Source organism: Pavona decussata, unplaced genomic scaffold (assembly GCF_977016875.1).
Source record: "Pavona decussata unplaced genomic scaffold, jaPavDecu1.1 SCAFFOLD_190, whole genome shotgun sequence".
Lineage (NCBI taxonomy): Eukaryota > Metazoa > Cnidaria > Anthozoa > Scleractinia > Agariciidae > Pavona > Pavona decussata.
Genome location: NW_028145599.1, coordinates 1,982,947 through 1,995,265, shown reverse-complemented (window position 1 = coordinate 1,995,265; position 12,319 = coordinate 1,982,947). Strand labels below are relative to the sequence as shown.

At 39.4% G+C, this 12,319-nt stretch overlaps 1 protein-coding gene and 1 pseudogene across 4 annotated transcripts in view; both read right to left on the bottom strand.

Moving 5' to 3' along the window:
• Nucleotides 1–2,669: 2,669 nt before the first annotated feature.
• Nucleotides 2,670–4,832, bottom strand: LOC146462310 (uncharacterized; annotated as a pseudogene).
• Nucleotides 4,833–5,389: 557 nt separating this feature from the next.
• LOC146462309 (uncharacterized) overlaps nt 5,390–12,319 on the bottom strand; it is a 44,512-nt gene continuing 37,582 nt past the window's right edge. The window contains exons 15-19 of one of the 4 annotated variants that reach the window (XM_085085766.1): nt 11,298–11,729; nt 9,458–9,669; nt 8,826–8,866; nt 7,383–7,479; nt 5,390–6,693 (exon numbers count right to left, since the gene is read on the bottom strand). In XM_085085766.1, coding sequence (XP_084941892.1) covers nt 6,501–6,693; nt 7,383–7,479; nt 8,826–8,866; nt 9,458–9,669; nt 11,298–11,729 — 975 coding nt within the window. In that variant the 3' untranslated portion in view covers nt 5,390–6,500. The remainder of the gene's footprint in view (nt 6,694–7,382; nt 7,480–8,825; nt 8,867–9,457; nt 9,670–11,297; nt 11,730–12,319) is intronic. The other 3 variants (XM_085085765.1, XM_085085767.1, XM_085085768.1) reach the window with 3 other exon arrangements.

The following is a 12,319-nucleotide window of genomic DNA, read 5'->3' as shown; positions in this document are numbered from 1 at the left end:
GTCTACTAGAGAAGTTTTGGAACCACAATATCCAATTTATCAAAAATGTGAACCTTGAGACGAGGTTGCATAAATCCAGTCCAATTTGTGAGAATAAGCTTAATGCATCAAACCAATTTCGTATCAAAAAGAAGATGAAAGATAAGCTGCGGATCCGAAGCCCAGAGGTAAGCTTAGTCCAGAGGTCTTAAGCTTAAATCTAAGCATTTAAGTTCTTAATTTAATTCGTTTAATTTGTAATCATTTCTTCTTTGAATATGTCCTAAGATATCGGCAATTATCCAAGCCGTTCCAAAGTTTTTCTTTCTCGTTTTGTGCCCACTTGTTCAAATTTCTACGTAGTGTTTTTTTGCGGAGTAGTTTGTTTTCCTGTGAATGCAATGGCGGCAAAACGACAGGAGGAAGGACATCACATAAAGATGTTTCTTTCCGTTCTGTTTTGCTTTTAACTGCTCCTGTTGAATCTTTGTGAGTTAAACTCTTCTCAGCTAAATGCTGTGTCAATTTTCCTGTCATCTTGTTGCGTTCAGACTCTTTCTGTGAACGAAAATTGCGGGGCCTCCATTGATCCGACCAGCTTCGACTTCGTTGTATAAGATTTCCTTCACTTGCCAAAATTCTTTGCATGTCTGGAAAAACGCTGACAGAATTAGAAGCGATGTGGTTGCGAACAGAACCAACTTTCCGAGAATGTTTTCCTTTGTACTTCTCAGTCATGAAGCTTTGCGAATCCCGTTTTCCAGAGCTTAAAGACATTATCTCTGGCGAAGACATACATGGCTGCGAAACGGTGTTTGCTTCTGTTGCTTTCAGTTCTCTGTAAACATCAACTTTTACTGCAGAAATTCGCCTCCGCGAATGGACAAAATGAGTAACAGCGTCTTTCTGAGCCTTCACAAGTCTCTTCTCTTCGGCTACTCTTTGTTTTTCTAAGTTTTTTCGTTCCCTTTGAAGCCGCTTTTCTTCGCGAGAATTCAAGGCAAAAATTCTCTTCGCTTCAGAGCTTTCCACAATAAACGACTTGATGTCGAAATCATTTTCCGCCTTTGGTTTCGCCGGTTTCTCTTCCATCCGTAAAAATAATCCGTGATATAAAATTTTCTTACAATTGATAGTTATATAGAAAACTATAAAAATTGGGCCTAGCCTTTTGACGGCAGGCAACGCTCTGCGCAATACACTGTTCTTCACTGCAATATAGTAACTTTTCCAAAGTGACAGCGAGCCGAAAAAATGGCGGTAAACTTTTCGCGCGGAAATCTTGGAACAATACACAGATAAACTCAGGAGGATAAACGGAGACTGACGTCCGGCCATAACGGAAACCACAGTTTATCAGCCTACTTTTCAGAAAAAATAATTGAAACCATGCATGTCAATTGTCATAATTTTGTTTTTACGCGGGATGCCCTGAAGGGGCATACCGTGTCTAAAAACGGGTCGATTTCTTTTTTTTTTTTTTTCTTTTTTTTTTTTTCTTCCTCGTAGCTACAAATCGGTACATTAATTTATTCATTAAACTCACCACTCTCCTACTCGGGGTGTATTGTTCTGATTGTCTTCAACAGAAGCAGGCCAATCAAAATCCATTCTTGTTTGCAGAATTCTGTTGAAAAGGCATAGCACCGAACAACTTCCGTAAAAAAAAATGAGGGAGAAAAGTCTCTCAAATGCATTCAGTTTGGATGCAGTTTTCTAATTCGGTTTCCCGCATCGCTTCCTTTCCAACGGAGGTTGGGTGATAAAAAACACGAGGCCCAAGGACACAGATGGAATGGTAGGCTTCCGTTCCGATAACATCTTCGTCAATGAATAAATCATAAATGTGTCCGCGTTATTTAAGAATTGGTTCATGCTTGGCTTGCGTATATCGAGTTATGGATGCACGCGGGAAGTTAAGAAAGCACGAGAGAAGCGTAAGAGTTGCTCGAGGCGTAGCCGAGAGCAACTCTAGCTTCTTTAGTGCTCTCCAAACTTCCCAAGTGCATCCATAACTCGATATACGCGCAGGTCAAAGCATGAACCAATTCTTTCGTTATAACATAGCGACAGCAAAGTATCGAAAAGTGGTACGCAGGAAACAGGTTTTATTTGTGATTGATTACAAAATCTCTCAATGGGCTGCACCGAAAAACAAAGGTTCTTATCAGCTGTTTACAAACACGCCACAATGGTATGGTCTGAACGAGAACGTTTCATCTGAAATTGTAAACGAAAATTTGCTTCTTTGAATTAGTTTCTACAAACTAAAACTTAGCAACGGAAATCCAAGTTTATCTGCAAGTTGCAGTGCACACGTTATTTTATGCACGCACGGCCGTGTGTCAGGAAAAAGTGTGTATTCAGTGCCTGAAATCCGATCGAAAGATAATGAACGGTTTTCTGTTACTACACTGATGCTAATAGAATCAGCTTGAAAACCTTAATAATAATAATAATAATAATAATAATAATAATAATAATAATAATAATAATAATAATAATAATAATAATAATAATTTTTTTTAAAAATCTCTTTATTAAAATATTCCAAGTAAAATGTTATTTACAGGTTAAAAGTAGAGCAAAGAGCTATTAAAACGTATTTACAATTCTTTTCGATTAAAAAATAAAGACTATTTTTAAGCACAATTTTTTTTTGGAAGAAAAGGGAAAAAAAATTACAAGTTACAACAATATTATTCGCTGATTGATTTTTACCTTCAAAAAAAACTCATCAAACTATATCATATAAAAAGAAACAAGAAAAAGTATGTATAAAAATCATAGGACCTCGATTTTGGCGAGGCATCTATCTAATTCAAAGTCCGCTTCTCGAACATTGCTTCTAATTGCTCTTCTAACTGTTCTTGACCCACTAAGACAGAGCAAAGCCGACCTAAGGATGGCAAAGGATACTTTAGAACGTATCCAAGAGACAGTGGTGGTATAGTTCTCTCCTTTCTTCGCTGCGACTAGCTCTGCCAGCCTGTCATGGTATCTCTTGCACTCCTCTCCCATGCCGCCTGTTGTTGTAAAGACTAATGGTGTAAATGTTCCCTGTTCCACGTCCATCACTCTTTGCGTATACAATCTCTTCTTGTCGTTCTCGTGCTGCTTGTGAAACTTGAGGTACTTGAGGTACTTGAGGTACTTGAGGTCCAGGTCTCTATAAGAATCAGCGTTGGGGTAACATACCCGTACATTAAAGAACGCTGACCTTTGTCTTTCCCAAAAACCTCTGGCATGGATGTCTAGGCGAGCGTCGGGAGCTCTGTTATCTCCGCTTGGAAGCGGATGCTGAGCATGTCTGCCTCACGATCTCTTAGCTCAATGTGGCGCTGTATTATGAAGCCGCCACGCCTGCAGACCATGGCATGATCAACATTAAAGACATCGCCATACACGCAAATAGATGGCTTGTCGGCAATTTCCCAGTCATATCTGAGCTTTAGAGCGTCTCGAAACTCGCCCTTAATTGTTCATACTGAAGCCCATTTCATCGATCGGTATAACTGTCAGCCAGTTAGATGCACCTTTTTCAGAAACGAGTTCAACAGCGCGTTGTGTCTTGGGAGTAAGAGAGTTCTTGATGTCATTCAGTCTTGTTCGAAACATTTCGTTTTTCTCTCTTCGCACACTCTGCTGTAGTGAACTAACAATGGCATCATCTGGTGTTTCATGGGCTTGTGAAACAATTTTCTTGACTAGTGGCGCCGTGGTCTTCATTGACGCTTGGTACTGTAGATCTGCGTCCTGGCTTGGATTTATAATTCCAAGCCCACCCATGCAGTCTGGAACTGGCAGTGCCAAGAGGTCCCTCTCGCTCGGCGTTGTGCAATGATGGTCCGTTATCAATGGCGCGTTCTAGAGGTTCTAGTAGATCTTCTATATCTGGGAGTGTTCTAAGAAAATATGTCCATCGGTGCCGCAAGCCAAATGTGAAGGCTGCGTAGCAGGCTTGTGTTTGTGACATGGCAAATTCTGCCAACTTAACCACCTGGCTTATCCAGTCCTCCACTTTGCTACCGACGTATTCTTCCAGATATTCTCTAGAGCCTAGGGCTGCCCCCAGATGCTTTTGACCCCGCGTAGACATGTTAATCGCAGTTCCTTCGAAAATTACTCGAGTATGCTCCACCTTTTCAGGTTTGGTAAAAAGCCAACATTTCTTAGCGTTTGGGTAGTATCCCAGATTAGGCCCGGCTTCAGTCAGTTCGTCCCACCATTGCTTTATAGCTTCCAAAGATTCGGAACCACTTGCGTCATCGGCATACCAGCATCGTTTCGCGTCACTGGAAATACCCAAGCGAGTAATCAAGGGTTGAAGGCTGATCCCCTTGTTTTGTGCCTTCGGCGGATTTGAGCTCGCTTCGTCCTGTTATAAACAGTCTCGCTGATTGCACACCTGTAGTGATCCACTAGCGTCGAGGACATACTCCTTGGTAACCTTCATGACGCACTTTCCAAATAATAATAACAATAATAATAATAATAATAATAATAATAATAGCAACAATAACAACAACAACAACAACAACAATAGTAATAATAATAACAATAATAATAATAATAATAATAATAATAATAATAATAAAAATAATAATAATAAGATAAACACACATAATCAAATCCTATGTTACAAAAATTGTGAGTGTAAAGAGAAAGCTACAGCACATGAAATAACAATAATTCTAATGAAACTCGTATTTAAAAATTAGGCAGTTTACCAAATAACTCATAAAACGCTTCGTGTTTACTTTAGGTTTCACAGCTAACTTTCTTCTAAGCTGGTATCTGGTGTTCTTAACCTCCGGCAGCATGTTATACAGCAGGTGACCCTCTAAGCCCATAACTTTAGTGCATATATTTTTATCTTGTTTTTCTAAAGGACCGTAGACATCTTTGCTATATGAGATGTACCTACGCCTCTTACATCTCAGTATCCGAAAAACTCTGGATCGTTGTTAGTTCAGCTTCAGCGGGATTACTTGGGGTGGGTTGTCGCGCTAATGCGAATTTGAAAACTTAAAAGCTTCAAGGACCTTGAAGATAAATGTAATTTCGTTTTCATTAAAACGAGCGCAAGACCTTGGTCTTTTAAGTCATTAAATAAACTCATTCGCTTACTCAAACAACGATAATGAGACCAACTTTTGTTGAATTTTGTATTTAATGAGGGGCTGGCAAAACGGTGAAACCTTGCATCAACCTTCCCACGAGTTTTCATCAAAATGAAAGCAAGTTTCCTCAAGTCAAGTTCCTCATACTTATAAAGGAAACTTTGGTAATTATACCTCACCACCCACGTACCCTGAGGACACCCGGTCTAAAACAAGACCCCCTCAAGACCGAGCTTTAAATTATAGGGAAATTAAATTGGTACATCAAGGTTCATTTTGATTTGAGACCTCAAGTAGGAAGCGTTCAGGGATTCACAAGCACATTTACTTCAAACATGCTAAAAATTCCCCAGACCAAAGGTCTTGATACGAGAATGCCGTCAAAAGGACGCACTGATTGTGTTCTAAGCTCACAAAAAAAGAGTAGGTTAGGCCGTGGGTGCAATGCGTTGGGCCCTGACAAAACGGAGTCGCAATTTAACGCAAGTTTGGGAATGCCAAACAGACTAGCAAGAAGACAGGTTACATAAAAGCAATTTCAGTGAAGTCTTGGGCGCATGCTCTTACCAGTAAAAACAATAGGAAGAATAACTTCAGTCCAGTTGCATTAACTGAACCGTTTGGCCAGTGCCTTACGAGGGATGGACTGGATAAAAGTAACCTGTAGCAGACATTTACAAGTCAACTTCATTTGATTTATTTGACTTTTATTTAATTCGCTAATCTTTGCTTTATCTGAGTAATATAAGTAACTTCAGCAGAGGATCGACCCTTTTCAAACTGAACCAAGGCCTTAAACCTTCTCTATTTGAAAATGTTCAGTTGCGTCTTATCAGCTTATAGGGTCTTAACTGGGTTTTTGTTAGAAACGAAGATCACTTTTTCCGTCTGCTGTTAGTAATAAGTTAAATAACAATAAGTTTTTCTTTTTTATCACTACAACATGCCTTGATTACAAACACCTTATACGATAAAATCAAAGGCATTAAAATGTAAAATCCGGATATATTATGCGTTCTAGCTAGCTGCTACGGATTGTACGCTCTCGGCGCTATTGATTAACAAAACTATGTAAACTTTTTGTACCTCTCGTTAATAATTTTTCTTGTGTTACACAATTCTAAACAATACAGCTGTTCTCTGTTTTTATGCTTTAATCTGATTCTTTTTACCAAACGATTGGGAAACGTCTTGCCGTGACAATGTGACCCTAATCTGTTCAAGTTGTTATGCCTTATTTAATTCATTAGAATATTATGCGAAAAAGAATAAATGATTGTTTTCAAAGTGGTTATTTTGCATCTTTTACATTGCAGCCTAAACGCTGAAAGTAACTAAATGAACTGAATCTTTTCACGACTTTCTAAGTATATTTCCGAAAAACAAGAACAAAACACCTTAACAGCCAGTCTGGTCCTCGTCAGCATCCTCCTCTGGCGGCATATTGTAATATGCCTTCGATTCATCCAGCAATCCTGGCTGAAAATAAGGAGTGTCCTTCATCAGCATCTCCTCCAATAATTTCGTCACCTCATCAAATGTTGGTCGCTCACTGGGATTCTCATTCCAACACTCCAACACCAACTGAAATCTAAAAAAGGTGCAATATTACGCCATGTTTAATAACGAGTTTATGTTTAAATAAGATTCTTCATTCTCAGGAATCAAAGATTTTTCTCTGCAGACAACGCGACGCCTGATCTCAGGTTAGTTCGAAGTGTTTGGATTGTGGTACAATGGGAAAATCTATTTCCAACCCAAATTTTTATTGATGTTAAGGATGTCAGAAAAGACTGGACTAGCCGATGAAGACTTGGCCTTGACGGAGATGTGCTTAAGCTCCAGTGTTCTTGTTTTTAATGGCTGATGCCTTTTGTCTTTGGTGCGAACAGGCGAGCTCACCAAACTTTCTTAGTCCCATCTCCTTCACTAGCTATACAACGCTTGTGAAAAGATGGGGTTCAGGCATTCGGATATTTCTTGGGACTGCCTGGAAGGACGGATCCAAGCTAGCTGGATGGGCGAGTCTAAATGGCCGCCAGCCAAGCAGGAATAAAATCTCTAGAAACTTTCGGAGCAAAACGCCCAAAAAGCGACGCTTACTGACACCAAAGACAATGATGCTACAATTCTATTATGGAGACAGAATCATGGATCACTTTTACAACGGGGCATTTCGAAGCCCTTTTGGATTAACAATTACTAGACCCTCAACGAACACTACAATTGTGAAGAACCTGGTTAAAAAAAAAAACAACAACAACAACAACAACAACTTACACTTCAGCGGAGCACGAGTCTGGTCTCTCCATACGATAACCAGTCTTAAGAAGATTGTACAACTCTTTGTTGTTTACTCCAGGGTACGGATTTCCCCCTGTAAATAAAAGATTAAATGTTTCAATGATATGCTTTACTTGGGACTATAACGTAAGTTCTGGAGGAGGGGGAGGACGGATAGAACATTGTTTTCATTTGTTTGAATTTATCTTAGCTAAAAATTACTTTAGTGCTAATGATTTTGAGCCAAAAATGTCTTAAGCCTAGTTTTGATATGTCAGGAAAATCCCAGACGATCGGGGATTTCACTGTTTCTTACCGTCCTGGACTCTCCCGACTAATGAAAACTGGAAATCGTAGATATCCCCGATCGTCTGGGAAGGTCGCAAACACATCGGCAAAATCGGGAGTGTTTCTACTTTCACAAGGCGTCCCAGATTTCTGCGATGGTCTGTAATAATTCCCTACTGATACGAAAACTCAAATTTGTACTGTCAGAGACGTCAGCGATAGTTTTAGCTCGTTACCAATCCTCTGAATTGCTTCGCTCCAGTTTCCACCTCCCCCCGACATCTGTCATCGATGAATACCTCAAATTTCCTGATACCTCGGCAAAATCTGGGACGGTCGGGAAACAGCGAAATCCCCGTTCGATGCGTGGAGGATGAAAGTCTGATTACATAAGTTGTTGCTACAGTAGCTTGTTGCTGCTCGACCATGAGCATTGGAGAAATAATTTACTAAGCTTCCTCCAGTCCTCCTACGTAAACAAACAACTGATATGATCAGGTAGTTCGCCATCGTAACGAGTTCGTGAGCCAAAATTTCAACCGTTAGTTCTTCGTCAGATTGAATGAGCTCTCGAATATCTTTACGGGGGTCACACTACCCTATAAACTCACTTGATATTATCAAGTGGGTTGAAGGTAATGTGACGATTGACTGGCTGACTATATTAGGGCAATCAGTAAGTCACTCGATTAGTCGCTCAGTTAGTCAGTCAGTCAGTCAGTCAGTCAGTCAGTCAGTCAGTCAGTCAGTCAGTAAGTGAGTCAGTCAGTCAGTCAGTCAGTCAGTGGGTCAGTTAGTCAGCTGTAAGTGAGTCCTGAAGTTAGAACTTATTCTGTAGACACAAGTCATTTAGTCCACCAGCGAGTCCGTCAGTCAGTCAGTCAGTCAGTCAGTCAGTCAGTCAGTCAGTCAGTAAGTGAGTCAGTCAGTCAGTCAGTCAGTGGGTCAGTTAGTCAGCTGTAAGTGAGTCCTGAAGTTAGAACTTATTCTGTAGACACAAGTCATTTAGTCCACCAGCGAGTCCGTCAGTCAGTTAGTCAGTAAGTCACTGGGTGAGCCGGTCAGTCAGTCAGTCAGTCAGTCAGTCATTTAGTCAAGAAGCAAGTGAGTCGTGGAGTTAGAACTTATTCTGTGGAGACAGTCATTTCTTACCCATTGTGCCAATTTCCCACAGCAAAACCCCGAAAGACCACCTGAAAAATTAAGCATAAATATCTGTCAGTGTGATGTTCAAATAACCCAAGACCTCATGTCATTCGCTTTATTTATTTTAGCAATCAGAGTTTGTGAAGTTATTATTCACCTCCGTGTTTATTTCTGATTTTCCTTGCTGGACTCGGGACATTAACATTGCCATCTCGTATGGTTGACGATCATCTTTCTTGCACAGAATATTTCTAGTTTGTTCGGTACAACTATGATTATCAAATCTTTCAACACTGACATTAAAAACAACACAGTCATTATGGCCTGCAATCAGTTGCTACCGATGAAGTCAATTTCTTTTTCCGGATGTAAAAAGAAAATAATAAAATGATTGCATGCTACGAACAATTATATGTCGTTTCGGAATTTTTCATTGATAAATCAATTGTTTAAGCGGTGGAATACTATACTATGTCTGCAGTTGATGTATTGATACTAGAGTACTTCTGTGAGTAAATGAAATTTCTTAGGCTAAGATCTGAGGTCGCCTGAGATTGACTGAGAGAGGCGATATATAGGTGATATAAATTTTAGTTCTCGGATAATTAGCACTAAAGTGTACATGTCACAACACTTACACATCACTTTTCGTGGTGTATTCGCTGTTAAAAAGTGCCTCGGGTGCCATCCATTTCACGGGGATTTTCTTCGCTTTGTTGAGCTTGTAAATTTCTCCATCGATGTGGCGCATCAGTCCAAAGTCGGAAACTTTGACCACTTTGCCCTCACCAAGGAGAATATTCCGTGCCGCTAAATCCCGGTGAATAAATCCCTTACTTGACAAAAAGCTCTGTGAAGGCAAAAAAATAAAAAATCAATTAACTAACCAATAATAATAATAATAATCAATTTATATAGCGCTTTTTATATAACATTCAAAAGCGCTTACAATATAAAAACGAAAAAAAATTTGTCAAAATCAATAAAATATAAAATTTAAGAATAATCAATCAAACAAAAAGTAAGAAATAAAATAAACAAAGTAGAGATTAATCAGATGTCATATGCTTTTTTAAACAAAAATGTCTTCAAGTGTTTCTTGAAAGTGTTTAAGTTCTTGGCAGTCCTAATTGCCAGAGGAAGCTTATTCCACTTGGATGGACCAGCAAAAGCGAATGCTCGATCACCAAAAGTCTTACATTTGGTTCGAGGCACCTCTAACAAAGTGAGGTCATTAGATCTCAAAGAGCTTCTGATTGATGCCTTTTCCCTGATGAGATCACAGATATAACGTGGAGCGATACCATTTAACGCTTTGAAAACAAGTAGTAATATTTTGAATTCGATCCGAAACTCTACGGGTAACCAGTGAAGATCTTTTAGATAAGGTGAAATGTGACTAAATTTGGGTACAAGACAGACGACTCTAGCTGCAGCATTGAGGACTTTTTGGAGCCGATCCAGTTGATATTTTGGAAGTCCAGAAAGGAGAGAGTTGTAATAATCCAAGTGAGATGTCACAAAAGCATGAATTAATATTTTGGTGGCCTCAGTGGAAAGAAATTTTCTTATTTGTCTAATGTTGTAAAGACCCTTAAAGGCTTTGTTACAAATGTGTCCAATGTGAATGTCCATCGCCATGTGCTCATCAAACCAAGATCCCAGATTTCTAGTACTCTTTACAGGTTCAATGATGGAGTCCCCAACCATTATAGAATTGATGTTTATTTTGGACAGCTGACCACGAGAGCCGATAATCAGAAATTCAGTTTTAGAGTCATTTATCATAAGACGATAAGAGACCATCCAGGCACGAATATCAGCGACACACTTTTCAATCGTACTAACTGCATTATCCTGAGCCAGCTGTCATTCCGGTTTAAAAGAAAAATAAATCTGGGTATCGTCTGCAAAGGCATGTGCAGATGGAAAGTGTTTTCTTGTGACTTCAAACAACTTAGATCCATAGAGAAGAAAAAGGACTGGGCCCAGACAGCTTCCCTGAGGTATTCCACGAGACAAGTTGAATTCATCAGAGAGATTGTTCTCTATAACAATGCATTGTTTCCTTTCAAACAACTAATCAATCAGTCAATCAATCAATCAATCAATCAATCAATCAATCAATCAATCAATCAATCAATCAATCAATCAATCAACTAATCAGTCATTTATTCAATCATTCAATCAATCAATCAATCAATCAATCAATCAATCAATCAATCAATCAGTCAATCAATCAATAACATTGAATACTTTTTATTGAGAGTGCTTAAGAACTTGAAGTTGCATTGTTCCATGTAACTTTTAATATAATACGTTAACAAAAGGAACTGATTGTTTGTCTGCAACATTTGAAGATTCTGCACATTAATTCAATAACGAGTTTTTAGTAAAATGTTTTGAGGGGAAGTCTGTTAACATATGCATAATAATGTCTAGTGTTCAAGTGACACACAAAAAATGAAGACCACTTACCATTCCTTGCGATATTTGCCAGGCAAAACGAAGAAGATCTTTCGGCGAGAACTCGTCCTCATGTGGCTCATCTCCATCGCTTTCGTTTCCGTTGTTTGCAGTTTCTGGAGTAACATTTTCACATGTGGACTGAGAAGAACACGCCAGTTCTTCAGCCTCCTTTTTTGCAACCTGATCAACGTTAACCTTTCCGCAGCTGTCTGCTGAATCCTTGCTTTCGGTTTTGTCTTCATCGAAACGCACTTTGGAGTCATCACTTGCCCCAATGAAAATTTGCACTTCAGTTTTATCTAAACATTCCTCTTCGTCGTCAGTTTTCCTGTTTTCGGCGCTTTCTTCCTCACTGTTCGCTACTTCCTTGACTTGCGGGGTTTCCTCAGACAATCGCACCTCTGTAAATCCTTCGTTGTCATAAAACTTTCGATTGCTTTTCTAATGGAAGAAATTCAAAAGAAAAACACAAACGGAAGTAAGAGAACGCCCGGGAAAGCATCAGTGATCAGGTTTTTAAAAAAGATAAATCGACGCAGTTTTTAATGCTGATTTCCTGGAAAAGCATAGAAGGAGTGGATCCAGTGCATTATCGAAGCGTTCAGTACCGGCGAACGAGTTGAAGCTTAATTTTTATGTACAAGTTAACCACCTTCCACTAGAAACTGAACCACAATAGAGTGGCGGGTCGTGTTTGGAGCTGGTTCGAGCTCACCATATGTACCAGCTTTATTTGTTCTACTTCATCCCCACCCCGTTGCTGACTTCCTAATTTAAGATGGCGGCCTAATTGTACAAAGGAATATGTCTCCATTAATTGGCTGTGTATGAAAAGGTTCCTGTACTGTTTCGCTACCCAACATTTTGTTTTTTTCCAGACCAGCACTAAAACAGATATTCAAGACAAGTTAATTTTGCCAAACCTGTTCTTGCAGAAACCTCCTTATCACTGAAAGGCTTTTGATCTTTGATCTCCACGAGGCCAAAATTTATAGTAACTCTTGAACAGACGTCTATGGTCCCAGAAAGAC